At 40.7% G+C, this 14,499-nt stretch overlaps 3 protein-coding genes across 5 annotated transcripts in view; 1 reads left to right on the top strand and 2 right to left on the bottom strand.

Moving 5' to 3' along the window:
- Positions 1–14,499, bottom strand: part of LOC6630941 (uncharacterized) — a 58,099-nt gene that overhangs the window by 1,780 nt on the left and 41,820 nt on the right. The window contains exons 1-5 of one of the 3 annotated variants that reach the window (XM_032440296.2): positions 3,267–3,424; positions 2,160–2,541; positions 1,325–2,093; positions 832–1,268; positions 58–772 (exon numbers count right to left, since the gene is read on the bottom strand). In XM_032440296.2, the coding sequence (XP_032296187.1) occupies positions 58–772; positions 832–1,268; positions 1,325–2,093; positions 2,160–2,515 (2,277 nt within the window). In that variant the 5' untranslated portion in view covers positions 2,516–2,541; positions 3,267–3,424. Of the gene's footprint in view, positions 1–57; positions 773–831; positions 1,269–1,324; positions 2,094–2,159; positions 2,542–2,595; positions 2,724–3,266; positions 3,425–14,499 lie in introns of those variants that run through there. The other 2 variants (XM_032440297.2, XM_032440298.2) reach the window with 2 other exon arrangements.
- stumps (DBB domain-containing protein stumps) overlaps positions 4,712–14,499 on the top strand; it is a 39,827-nt gene continuing 30,039 nt past the window's right edge. Inside the window, exons 1-2 of the mRNA XM_015172099.3 lie at positions 4,712–4,915; positions 12,729–12,936. Of these exons, the coding sequence (XP_015027585.1) occupies positions 12,927–12,936 (10 nt within the window). The 5' untranslated portion in view covers positions 4,712–4,915; positions 12,729–12,926. The remainder of the gene's footprint in view (positions 4,916–12,728; positions 12,937–14,499) is intronic.
- LOC116652034 (uncharacterized) lies at positions 6,682–8,160 on the bottom strand. The gene is made up of 2 exons (XM_032439741.2): positions 8,038–8,160; positions 6,682–7,194 (listed from the first exon to the last, which is right to left on the bottom strand). Exon 2 carries the CDS (start codon positions 7,020–7,022, stop codon positions 6,720–6,722), a length of 303 nt encoding a protein of 100 aa, XP_032295632.1. The 5' UTR covers positions 7,023–7,194; positions 8,038–8,160; the 3' UTR covers positions 6,682–6,719.

The following is a 14,499-nucleotide window of genomic DNA, read 5'->3' as shown; positions in this document are numbered from 1 at the left end:
AAATCAATAAATTTCACTCAATTTTCTAGAGCACTCTGGCTATCGAATGCTACTCACAATTGGCTGTCGCTGTTTGGCGGTGTTCGTATCGCTGTGCTGGATGAGATGCTGTATTAGCTCATTGGATGAGGACAAATCGGCCGAGCAGACGGTGCAATGATAGGTGCCGCGTACCGCATCCAGACCCGAGTGATGGGATCGTATGTGCTCGCGCAGCACAACGCGCTGATTGAAGGCACGCGGACACACGGAACAGGCATAGGGCTTCTCGCCGGTGTGAATGCGTTCGTGCTTGCGCAGCGTACCGCCATCGGCAAACGCCTTCCAGCAGTAGCGACAGCCATATGGCCGTTCGCCGGTGTGGATGCGGACATGTATCTGCTGTGAGCTGCGCGAGCCAAAGGTCTTGCCGCACTCGTGGCAGGGGAACAGCTTGCCCGGCGATGTGGTGCTATGTGAATGGCGATGATTGGAAAGCGTGCGTCCATCGGGGAATTCCTCGTGGCACACCTCGCAAACCACCGACTTGTCGCGATGCGAGGCCATGTGTCGCTTCAGGCGCGCCTTGTTGTGAAAGTTCTTGCCGCACTTGGAGCACGAGTGGCACTTCTCGCGCGAGTGATCCCAGGCGTGCTTGATCAGTGCCTTGCGATCGCGACACTCTTTACCGCAAAGCACGCACGAGTTGGGCTTCAGCTCGTGCGGATGGCGCGTGTGCAAATGCCGCTTGATAGCCTGCTCCTCGTAAAAGCTAACACCGCACAGAACGCATCTGCAAATGTTAAAAGCAATCATAAATTGGAACTAGTTGCATGCGGCTGTCCAACTCACTTGAATGGCGGGAAGCGTGCATGGACTTCGGCATGGGCGAGCAGCTCTAGTGCGCTAGGAAACGATTTGCCGCATGTGTGACAACAGTGTGCTGCGTCTTTGGCATTTTCGGCATCAGCATCGCCGCCGCCGCCGCCGTCACCTTCTCCGGCGCCGTCGCCGCCGTCCGTGTCTGGTGTCAGCTTATGCTGTTGCTTGGCATGACGACGCAGCAGGTCCTGCCTGTGAAAGGAAATGCCGCACTCGCTGCAGTAGAAGTCACCGTAAAGCTGATCCGGCTCCGATTCGCTGGCGCTATCATCGCCCGCCGAAGCCGGATCATATTCCGAGTTGCTCTCCTCGAACTGATGTGTCTTCTGATGTTCCTGCAGGCTGTAATTATCCCAGAACATCTCCTGACACTGATTGCATTCGAAGGGCGAGTTCACGCGATGATTCTGGGACAGACAGATAGTTACATATGGAAGTCAGTTAAATATTCACCCAGGCTCACCTTGATATGCGAGACGAGCGCTTTTTCGCGGGCAAATGCGAGTCCACACTGCTGGCACACAAAGGGCTTGCTCTCGTCCAGTACCGGAAAGCGTAGTGTCTGCGCCGCATCGGCGGCGGTTTCGTCTGGGCACTCTGTCGAATGCGATGCATCGATTGACGTGCTGCCAGTGAGCTGCGGCTGCAGCGGCAGCTCCTCGCAATCCATGTACTGGCGCAAATCGTCAGTGGCCTGCTTCTCGGCAATCACAATGTACTGTGTGCTCTCCTCTTTGGGCTTGAGGCGGCTAATGCGACCGCGCGTGGCTGTTGGTGCGGACACAGCGCTAACCGCTGGATAGCTGGCCTGCGGCTCCACAAGCTGCTCCTGCTCCATTTGCTGCATCTGGTCTTGTACCTGTTCCTCTTCCTGTTCCTGGTACAAAGGCCAATCCTGTTCGTAATATTGATCATCCGCTTGGCGTTGCTGTTGCTGCGGCTCAAATTTAATTGCAGCCGCCTCATCTGCCGCAACCTGTGCCTCGGCATGCGCCTTAAAGTGACTGATGAGCTCGGCGCGCCTGGAAAAACGTGCGCCGCACAATTTACATAGATGTGGGCGATCGTTTTGGTGCGCCAGCATGTGAGTATTGAGGCTGCCCTTTTTGCGAAAGCGTCGGCTACAAAAGTCGCAGGGATAGGGGCGCAGTGCCGTATACTCATCCTGCTCCATGTCCAGCAGCTCCTGCGAGCTATTGTTGCCCGCTATTTGCTCCGCGGCGATTTCCACACTGCAAAAATAAAACGAACACATTATGGAACCGTCGTTCTGTAGGTAATAATCAATAAGTACTTACCGCTCGGCACCCTGATGCTGCACCCAATCATCGGTAATGATCTCCTCGGTGACCACCTGTGCATCATCATCAAATGACTCGGCATAGGCAACGGTGCCGCTGTCCGTGATTAATACAGTTCCGCCGCCGGCTTCGTTGGCGGCTATGATTTCGCTTAGCTGACCATCGCGTGCCATGAAGATAAGATTTTCGGCCGCCATATGGTCAAGATCCTCGTCCGTTGCATTGCCATTTACCAAATAGGCGGCAGTCACCTCGCTGTCAGCAGCGCCGTTTTCCAGCATATCTGTTTCGGAATCAACCGCAGATGCGTGCTGCTGTATCCATTGGATGCCGCCATAGTCCTGATTGTTCATAACTCAACTGCCCCGTTGCTTTTGCTCTGCAAGCGAATTGTTGTTATTGCAAACTTCTCGGGCAAATAATAATAATTTACAGATCTCAAGCTTGAGCAACAATTGTCTCTGGAGCACATGTGCTCTGGCAAAAAGACCGTGGGAGAGTGAGAGAGCAAAATAGCGTTGCCAGACAGATAACAGTTTTTAAATAAAAGTATAATTGGCCATTCAAAACAAACGATTTAATATGGAATTCACAAATTTTCGAAACTAGTTATCTTCAGCGCACATTTAGCTACTCATTTTATTTGATTGTACACCGGTAAGTAATATTGTTATATTATGGAACTGCACATTTAATAGCGCTGGCAACCCGGCGCTCGCTTCCAGGTAGCACACACTAGGCATCCCGCTCACACGCATGTGTCGCGCGCATCGTTTCCAATTTAATGTTGCTGAATGGCCAAGTCGTCGTCTCATAAGATTTTTTTTTCCAATTATAAGTCTGTGTTTTATTTATATTCCAGACTGTTGCACATAACCTCAAGTCAAAATACAATAATAAACAAACCGCACCGGCAACCCGAGCTCTATTTTGCACATACATGTATAACATACGCATATATGACTATAATAAGACAATAGGTGGCGCAGTCGTGGCACTCACACTCACGCGATTACATCACGCCCAAAAATTCTCATTTTATTAATTTCATTTGATTTTCAACTAAAAACTGGCGAAACAATAGCCGCACCTGCTAACATTTACCTTTAATTTCAACTTTACACAGATGTCATTCTTTAACTGTACGCCGCCTGTTTTTAAATGCAAAAAATTGTTTTCCAAACTCAAAATATGCACGAACTAAAAGAATTCCGCAGCAAAATCACACACATCGTTTTTTTTTCCTCCTCAACTCACAGCTGTTGCTGCGCCTTTCAGGCGTGTGTGCGCATACGTGTAAGGTCTGTTAGACAACACTCACACAATGAAAGGGGCTTAACATTTAAATGAGCTGTTATTAACATCGAGCATTAGGTTTTTCTTGGAAAAGTAAGTGACACAAGTTGCATGATTTTGTTGAAAATAATTAATTATTAAAATATAAAATAAAATGTTGTGTAAATTGTTTTGATAACCAATTAAAAAGCTAAAGAGAAATACGGTGGACAGTCAACAAATTTGAATTTAACAGATTTTAAAGTACCTTACAGTTGCCGGTCGCTTTCTGCTGGAGGAAAATCACAGTCGCAATATTTTAAACTTTATAACAGGTTGCTTCAATATTACAACTACATCTCTAGTGCTGCAAACGTCTTTATGTTTTAGTGCTGTTAAACTGAATGAATACGTCACATTTATCCGTTACGTTCTGTAAATATTTAAACGTATACAAATGTATAAACCCACGCCAAACAAAAAAATATTATTCACACCTGCTCAAATAAAAATTTAGTCAAGCTTACGAGTATACCGAAGTTTATTATCCAATTTTATTTTATTATCTAATAGGACTTGCTTATATGAAATTCGAACGGGAAATTATAACCTAGCCAATTGTTAGCTGTAAACCAGCTGGCATTTCTAATTTTAAGGATTTAGTACACATAGTGCTGGAATTTGTTGTTGCCCTAATACCGCAAGCAAAAAATATAGATAACGGTTGCCAAGTTCCGAATTTTAAACAGTTTTTTTTTGCGTTTGGACTGTTATCAACAGAGCAAATTTGCCCAGAGCTTAAAACAAATTTTAAGCTGTATTGGCATTTCTCGAATGATTTCACGTACATACAATACATTTCGCGTATTACAATAATTCGATTATTGGCATTTCTCGGAAGATTTCATGTACATACATACATAGATGATTTGCCTACGATCACAGCTGTATATACACATACACATATACATATATGTATGCATTTTACATATACTCACACAGTCGCGTTTCTCTTTCGCCATTAGCTTTGCTCTTTCAGCTAAAGAGCAATGCAAATGGCGAGCAACGCGCTTCGCCCAAACAGCGCCAAACTTTTTTTGCTCCACTCGCCTTTGCCTGCGGCTTTGCCCGTTGCCTTTGCCTCTGCCACTGCCACTGCCTCTGCCTTTGCTCTGCTTTTATTTTTATTGCTCTGTGTGCGTTTTGTTTTGCTGTGGGGCTCTGGGGCAGCGCCAACCAAGCGACTATTTAATTTTCGTTTTGCCGTGGAACCGTTTGGCGGCGGCCCGCAAGCGACGTGCGCGTTCTGAATATTTGGAAAATGTCGAGTAGCAGCGCGTTCGTGGTTCTATTTTGATTTACGTCTTTATGTGTTACCGTTACGTGTGCATATACATACATACATAGAAATAACGTTGTTACAACGCTGCAGCGCCATCTAGCGCTGATCGACCTGTTGCTGTCGTTGTTTTTGCCTAGTAAGTACCACGTTAGAGCTAAAATATAAACAAACGTAAGCGAATGAAAAACAACAATACCAAAAATAAAAAAAAAAAAACAAAAAAATAACCGCCATCCTTTGACAGGCGGCGACGACATAAAATGTCAAACTGTCGATCAACATCAAGGCGAAATATGCAAGATGCGTGTCTTAACTGCAAAGAGGGCGCCGACTGCTCTGGCAAATATGTGTGTGTGTGTGTGTGCGCGCGTATTTGCATACATATGTTTGTGTATGTATGCACATATTTGCAGGCAGCCATTTATGTAATGCACACACACACACACACGCGCGCACATTTTACTATCCTCCTCCCTGTTTTGCTTCTTTTAATCTTGGTGCTGATCTCGCTTTCGGCTACGCGTTTTGCATGCCTACGCGTTCGGTTCGGTTTGGGTCGTTGTTGCCCTTCTCTGGAATGCGTTTAATTCGAATTTGAATTTCATCGTTTTTCGCTGCTTTATATGATTCTGTTTTGTTTTGGGGCTACGCTCGCTTGTTTTTACAACGCAAAACACTTGTTGTGTGTGCATATTCCTCCAAGGGAAGAAATCAAACTAAGCGCAAACTTTAATTAATATACCACGCACGCACACATAATCACGATCTCGCGCTCTCGCTCTCGCTCTCGCTCTTGCACACACGCACGAGCCCACACAAACACACTGGAAGGCTGGAACAATGTTGTTATTGTTATTCGATGTGCTCATTATTGTTGTTGTTGTTGTTGTTGTGGTTTGTTTGTATTTTCTTGGATGAATTTTTTGTTTTGGCTGCTGGTATTTGGTATTGATTGAATTTTGCGCATGCTCAACACATTTTATGGTTAACGATCGCGGCACACGCTTCTTAGCCAGGTAAAAGTCAGCTATGGGGATTGGAATTTACGATCCACCATTTGTCTATTTATAGAGCTGCAGTTTTTATGGCATGTTAGCTGAAATGTTAGAGAACGTGTGGGAGGCGATTGACATGCCATGCTCAAATATTGGGAAGTAACATAAATCTAAATACTATACAAATTATTGCATATAGGTCAGGCAATTCGTTTTATTAACTTCTGCATTTAATCGATAGTAGATCGCAATGGTATATTCAATTAGTTTGGGTTACTCTAAGTCTTCTTCTACATCTTCGAGAAAATAAACATCGAATTGGTCTTATAACACCTTGTACCCCGTCCCTAACTCCATTATAAATATCGGTAATGATACGCAATCTACGGCGTCTGGGTTTTTTGGTAGAGCTACTCTGAGTTTTTGTAATGCATTGTGCATTTCCGGGATCCAGGACACAGTTGACGCAGCTTGGCTCCAATGGTGCCAAGTCGCAGGTTACACCCGTAACATCATACGGCAGACAATAGAAAATGGCAACCAGCAAGATGAGCACTTTTGCACATCTCATTTTAAGGGCTCACTTTGAACGACTGACCCAAGTTAGCCAACGCTTAAGAATTTATGGCTTTCAGAAGGGTTGAAAGACAAAGAAACAGATTTTCCTATACATAATATAAATGAACTAACATTATTCAGGTGTTCGATAGCCAATAGACTGCACCACGTGATAATCTTATTACAGCCAATGTGTATATTGTAAGCTGTACCTTTTAAGTTAGTCAATATTCTACACACTTAACCTTAACCATTCTCATTCACATTTGCAGCTTTATTTGAACCCGAATCGCCTTTCTATGCGATTCGGGTAAGACGAAAAACAGCTTAAGAGTACAAAAAAAAAAAAAAAATAGTAAAAAGTAATAAAATTGCATTTTTATATATTTAAGGAATTATGGGATTCAATTTATTTTTAATTTGTTGGAATCTTTGCTGAATCCTTTGAAAAAAGCTCGACAATAATGTTCTAATTCGGCGGCGTCGCGACTTCTTGGTGGTGCTTATCACAGTTGCAGCTGTTGTTGTTGCTGTTGTTGTGCTTGTAATGCACTCTGTATTTGTGGGATTGAGGATGCAGCTAACACAATTAGGATCCAGCGGTGCCACATCACAAGTGACAGCAGCAACCTGATGTCGCAGGCAATATATTATCGCCGTCAACAATATCAGAACTTTGACACAGCCCATTTTGAGAGTTTACAGATAACGACTGACACAAGTTGGCCAACATGTTTTGACTTTATTGTATCAAATAGGCGTCGAAACAAAGAAACAGATTTTTCGTATTTGCTGGTACCAAAGAATATTTAATCAGGTGTTTGATAGCCAACAGAGAGCAGCACGTGGTATGCTTTATGCACTGAAAATAAATATGTTGGCTATGTTAAAAGTAAGAAATCGCACAAATGATCAAACCCTGTACAAAATTTCAATAGAGCAAAAGAAAATGACTTATTATCTACTCCCCTTTAAATACATTTTCTTAGTTTTCTTTCTAGTAAAAATCAAATAATTGTCACTGGAATTTGGCAAACGACTTGATTTGCTAAAAATGTCGAGAAACCCATAAAAACAGAAAGACTAGAAACCCACTTTGAGCAAATTCAACAAGTTGCGAGTGACGAGACGCTGACAAAATTGTGACAATGACAACAATTGAACTAAATTTTAATTGTTGGCCATTTGCATAGACATTGCCAACATCGAGGCAATTGCATTGTTGTTGTTGTTGTTGTTGTTGTTGACGATCTCATTGATGTTTTTATGCGCCTGTCAGCAACTGTTTGTGTATTTGTGAAGATCGGTGGGCGCAACGTAAAACGTGCGTGTGGCTACTGTGAGCCACTCTGGTGGCACCCACATAAAACATATGCATATACATATGTATATACATTTTTTCTCGTTTGGCACAAAAACGACTGAAAACGTAAATTTCAGTCATTCGACGATCGCGATAAGCGGAAAAGCATGTGAAAGTCATAAGGCTGACACGAACGTCAGTCAAACTGAGCAGCGGCATTTAGCAGCGAAATTCGCACAAACAGAAGCAGAAATAAGAAAAGACACAGAAACGTTTCTAAAAGCGAAAATAATGTCATTCTGAAAATCGATCAAAATGGCAGACAGCAGACAAAATTCTCACGAAACAAGAAATAAAAATTCAGGCGTGATTAATTATATTTTAAATGAAATGAAAACTCACCAAACAAATTGTTGCAAGTGGGCGAAAATTGAGCGCTGTACAACATTGCGTATGCGTGTTGTCTACTGGGCAGCTGTTCGAACGTGTCTTCACTAACGCTCTCGCACTCCCTCTCTCTCTCTCTCTCTCTCTCTCTCTCTCTCGCACTCACTCGCTCTGTTTCCAGTGACAATCAGCTGTTTGCTGTGCTACATTTTATAACTAGTTCGCGCCTTCTACTCTGTCCTGTACTGGGCGCTCTCTCGCTCTCTTTCGCTCTCTCACAGTGCTGCTCTAGTTTGCCTAAATAAAAATATTCGCATGCTCACACAAATTCATTTAAAAACAATTTGTGCTTTTTATTATATAAATAAATTAACAACAGCTGCGCGCTCTCTACCTCTCTCTTTGCCATAGTTTGGCGCTCTCTTTAGTCGCGCTCTTTGACATTCTATTTGAGCTATTTTGTGCAAATTATATTAATTGTTTACATACGAATCTCTTTTTTGTTTTTTTTATTTATTTATTTATTATTTTTTTTTTTTTGTTACGGCGCACTTTAGTTGACTCTCGCGTGTTTTTATTGAGCATATTTTTTATAAATTTTATTGGCAACGCCGAAGCGAGCGGCAAATGCGTTTCGAACGTGGCGCGATTTCAGTATTTTATTTTCAATAATCTTTATTGGCCGTTTGACAAATTCGAAAACGCTTCAATTGATTTATTTGATTTTATTACCGTTCGATTTCGAAACATTTTCTTGTGACTGTGCGTGTATGCGCGCGCGCTCGTGTGCGTGTCTGTGCTACAATACGATCATGTAAATCGCATCGAAATCGTATATTTTTTACGTGAATCGCTTTGAATGCATTTTAGGCACATGTAACTGCAGGCCGAATGCGATTTTTACGTGCTTTATAGCCGATTACACAGAATGCTGGTCTAGATGAAATAAATGCGGGGGACCACACGGATGAATTGATGCGGCCTGTGTATAAGTATTTGTTGTGCAATAAACTTAACCAAAGTTTTTAATACACTATAATTCTTAAGCTGATGATCTAGATTTCTAGATCTGAATTTCAAATTATTCTTGTTATGTCTGATCAGCTTAAGAATTATAGATATCTAGATTTCTAGATCAGCATCAACAATTGATATAGCCAAGTCGATCTGTCCGTTTTAAAGCTATCTTATTGAATATATAGGATCCGCCCTGATCGGACAACTGTTTCATATAGCTGCCATAGTAGGTTCTTGTTTGAAAAACATATTTGATTTTCAAGATATCGTAACTAAACTATGCACTTATAAGTTTCACTATGCTCGCTGCTTATTTGCAAAATCTTATCAATATCGGACAACTATCTCAAATAGCTTTTATAGGAATTTATTTTACATGTTTGCAAAATCTAATCAACATGAGACTAATATATCATATATGTAGTTGTTTAAGGAACGATCGGACAAAAAGTTGGTTTTGATATGGAAACCTTTTTTATATTAAGGTAAGTTGACAAAACTCGAGACTTATTAGTTCCATTATGAGCCTCATTTATATGCAAAATCTTAACAACATCAGAGCTCTATATCATATAGCTGATATAGGAAAGATCGATGGATTAAGCATTTTCAGCATTTTCGTGCTGCAATATTTTCACAAAAGGGTATTAAATCTTCGGCGAGCCGAAGATGTTCTAACTTTATTGCTTTTGCCTTCTATTTAACAATTTTATTTTATTTTTATTTTTTTTTCTATATATATAAGATTCTGATAAATTAATCAGCTTCATTTAAATAAACCAGATTTCCTTTTAATACGAATTCTTCACATTTCTTTTTGGCAATTTGTTTACAGCAATTAGTAAAACAATGTTTTTTTTTGGCAACTAAATAAGCTTTTGCAGACGTACATATGTCTGGTTCAGCCTTCCACTCTGCACACACTCTTGAAAAATTCTAGAATGTCAGGTGCGCCAGACATGTCTATATATCACAGTGCTCGCTAAACGGCAGAGTTTTTGGCGTTTAACGGGCAGAGTCTGGGGGTATTTTTTTTTTTTTTAAGTTTATTTTTTGGACAAGCCTCCATTACACTGAATTCTTATGCCCCATACCCCGCATGTCAATTGTCTGCAGGGCCTGCATGCTCCACTTGATCTTGTCGCTGTCGCTGTCGCCAGGGGTATACATTAATCCCGTTTCGTGCCGGCGGCTGTGCCTGTTTCAGTTGCTGTTGTTGCAGTCAACGGCGCATTTACCTAAATTGGAATTTCCGGTAAACCGTAATGAAAATCGTAGCAATCAAACCGAAAAAAAAAAACACACACACACACGCACATACACACACACACTGAGCGATATGTATACAAAACAACACACATGCAAATATAATAAAAATACACGACCAAAGTATACCCGTACCCAGTTCAAGAAGTGCCAAAAGGGCCATTGACATTGGTTTATTTTTGGCGCATTTTGGGATTCCATATGGCAGATCAGACCAGATCGAGTAACTTTCGCTTTTAAATCGAGCTTTGCTTTAAAGCTGTTTACTCATTTCATAACAAAGCTTGAACGTGCTTTCAAAACTTTCTGCACAGCTATGAGTACTCAGTGTTGAGAAGCTTTGGAATAATACTAAGTTTTGAGAAGCGCTAGATTATAATATTATGTGTATGAAGTGATGAAAGGCGTTAGACTGTAAGGCCTAAGGCTGCCTGCACAGCTATGAGTATCCAGTGTTGAAAATCGTTAGGTTATAAGCTACGATTAAAAACATTATGCGAATGTAGTGTTGAGAAGCTTTTGGTTACAAAGCCTCAGGCTTTGTGACCAGCTATGCGTGTGCAGTGTTGAAAAGCGGTACGTTATAAGCTAGGACTAATAATATATAGCTTAACTAGTGTTGAGAAGCGTTAGGTTATAAGGACTAAGGCTTTGTATTCAGCTATGAGTGCAATAAAATGCCAAGACCACGTACAGGCACATATGCTCGTAGATACCCTTACCACGGGCACATTGATATGCAAATGAATGTCACCATCTTAAATGAAATAATCGTCTTAAACGAACGCTGTGCCGGCTGTCTTGCTAAATCGCTCGACTTAATTGCTTTTCTCAGTGCCCTCACAGAAGATGAGAGAGAGAGAGAGGGGAGACAGAGAGAGAGAGAGAGAAAGACAGAGAGAGAGAGAGAGCGCGAGCGAGGGTTAAAACATTTAAGAGCTTATTTTTTATGAGCGCCTTTAATGACTTATTTACTTAATAATAATTTTTATTGCAAATCAAAAACATTTCTTAAACACTTTCAATGTCATTCGTTGAGTGTTCAGGGTGGAAAAAAACCCCATCCTTCGACATCTTTCTAAATTTAGTTAACTTTCTGTAAACATTGAAATAGTAACAATACCACAAACATAAAGAACTTTTCTCGAATTCTATAAACAAAATGTACTTATTTTGAAAATTGGGTTACAATGCTGTAAACAATATGAATTCTGATTGTTGTTTCGTTCTCGCCGAATTCAGCATAAATTCCAGAAAATGTTATACTATGCACATTTTGGTTTTATGTGCAGGTATGAAAAGTTCTGAAAAAATGTTGCGCATAACTGAAAATGATTTACTATGAAAGCAAATAAATCAATCATTGTTGATTTAAATTTATGAAACCAACGAAAGCGCTCAGTAATACCCAAAAATGTAGAAATGAAACAAAAAATTCGAAAAACAAAAAGAATTTTTTCTGATGTGCATCAAATAAAATCAAAGCCTATTTCATCAAGGTTTCGACACAAATTCAAATACGCACAAGCATACAGAATTCGATGTTGAGAAGCTCCTCAAAGCCAGCACCCAATATACCGATCTCTACAGAATTGATAGGTGTTGATATGTGGATGCCGTACGATTGCCAAATCGACGAATCGTTCGCCAGTGCCACCAAATAAGAATCAGAATCACTTTGCGGTTACTTATGCGGCGCGAATATTAATTGACTTATAAAAGAAATCAACGAAATATGCCAATAAAAATATTCCAAGCATTTCGACAGAGTCTTGGCGGTGGGCCGGAGGATGAGGGGGGGGCCAGGCGCCAAACCGGGCAGCCATGCGCCAACTATAGACAAATACAATACTTACGATAATAAAAAAAAATATATATATATTTTTTATTGCTTTGTACTTATTAGTTTTATGTACTAATTGCGGTTTCTGCGGCCAATTGTTGTCCAACGTTTAAAACTGGGGCTGCGCTTCGAGCAGGCATTCCAGCTGAGGCAGCAAAGTTATAAAAATGTAAATAGGTGGAGATAGACATATATATGCATATATATAGACAAACTATAGGCCCTATGGCATAAAAAATATTTTTGGGACGCTTTTATTTGCCCCTTTCAAGCGCGATGCAACGTTTCCGGCCACAATATCCGTGTTTGCGTTGGAAACTTGTGTGTTAACTGAAAATGTTGGGAAAAACATTTTGCTTCCGTTAGAAATTGTCGAGTTTTCTATTTTGTATGCAGCCATACAACCGTTAGGCACAAGTTCAACCTGCCAGTTGCCTGTTTTATACTTTAGTTTTAATTTTTCTCTTCCCCGCATGCTATAATATTTATCGTTGTTGTTGCAATGTTGCTGCCTTACCATGCGCATAATTAATTAACATTTTAATAATTGCTATGCTTTTCTATTTTCTATGTTTTGCAGGTTTCCAATTGTGTGTGTACAAAACTTTGACTGGCCATATCCGCCGGAAGCACCTTAACGGGCCAGAACAAGTGCAAAGCCCCTGAACTGAACTGAACCACACTGAGCTCCACTGAGCCCAGCTGAGCTCTCTATAGCTCCCCAAATGGCAGACTAAACAATCGATACATTGGGCAAGACTTTGTGGCAATTATCAATATGTCATTGGGTAAGTGCTGGACAATCAAATTTTTTATACCCTGTAACCATAAAATGGCTAACACATGTACTATAGGCATAAAATAATCAAATTATTCAAGATTTCTGTTGAATAATAATGCGCGGATAATAAAATTTTGAAGACGTATTTATTATCAGGTAGATCTCTGCAAAGTCGGAAAAGAAGAGATTCGCCTCTAAGAAAAATCAACAAAAATCTATTATTAACTAAACATAAAATGTGGGTCGAAATATATTTTTTTAAATTTTATCTTCTGGTATTCTCTAGGGTATTCTATTTAAATATAACTTTGAAAGGTAAATATGCTTTTCTAAAAATAGGCCACAGGTGTTTCTAAAGCATATATATGCTTATGTCTATAGTTTGGTTATATTATTAGGATTTAAAATGATAAATAATAAATTAATAAATAAATAAAAAATAATTGTTAGAAGGTGTCTGCCTGAAATTATTTTTAAAATTCCTTAGCGCTGTCAAAGAAAATCGATTATGCAAAAAGCCAAATAAACACCTATAAAATGGCATATTAAATGCAAAGCTGCACATGAAATGTCAAGGATTAGGAAGTGGAACTCTAGGCAAGGCAAAAAGCAGCTTCTCCCTATAGGGCATGCCCCATAAGCAGAAGGTTTCTCCAATCGAACCTTAGGCAAAGCATACAGCTCCTTCTCCTTAAGGGGCATGCTCTATGCCAGGCACCTTCTCTTTCTGGGGCATGCTCTATGCCGTGCGTGGCGTTGCATTGGAGCATGCCCAGTGCATGGCATAAACATGACAAAAACATAAACCCGTTCACGCCTCGCACAGAATTTGACACCAAATCGAGTGCACATAAGTGGTTAGGCTGGGCCTTTGTCCATTTCCATAGCAACAACATACAGCAATGGCTAATGAGTATTTAACCGAGGGACAAAACTACTGTTAAAGTGCACGACAACTGTAACATGTACATTAGCAATTTCCCAGAACGCCAACGCATTTATCTTGGACACATAGTACGACTCCTACCCATATTCGGAGCAGGAGCCACGCCAACGATTAGTCCGAGAGCAGCCCACTGAAATTTTGATCGAATTGAAGCCAGCCACAACAACAACAATAGCAACAAACATAACAAACAATGGGCGTACTTTAAACATGCAAAGATTGTGTACTAGGCACGCCTTGGTCTGGAGACCCCAATGCCACCTAAAGAAAACTGCAAAGTGCGGCATTTTCCCAGCGCCGCAAATGATGCGTAGTCAGCTGAGACGCCAGTTGTTAAGGCAGTAGCCTGGGAAAAAACAACTGAAAAGAATTGCTATCTTTGTCAACACGAATATTAAATACTCTTTAAGAGGTATTTACTTCCGATTGCTTGTTTCTATGATAGCTTTAACATAGAGTAGTTCGATTTGATAGAGTTTCCCAGATATTTTGGCAGAACTCGTTGAGTAAATAATAAAAATTAAATAAGTAAAAGTAAAATTAAATAAGTCGAAGTGCTTAAATGATTAAACCTAAGTATATATGTCGAGTTTGATGCAGATATCTTGAAAGCCGACAATAATC

The sequence above is a fragment of the Drosophila virilis genome, chromosome 2 (genome assembly GCF_030788295.1).
Source record: "Drosophila virilis strain 15010-1051.87 chromosome 2, Dvir_AGI_RSII-ME, whole genome shotgun sequence".
Taxonomy (NCBI): Eukaryota; Metazoa; Arthropoda; class Insecta; order Diptera; family Drosophilidae; genus Drosophila; species Drosophila virilis.
This window is presented reverse-complemented; position numbering and strand designations above follow the sequence as displayed.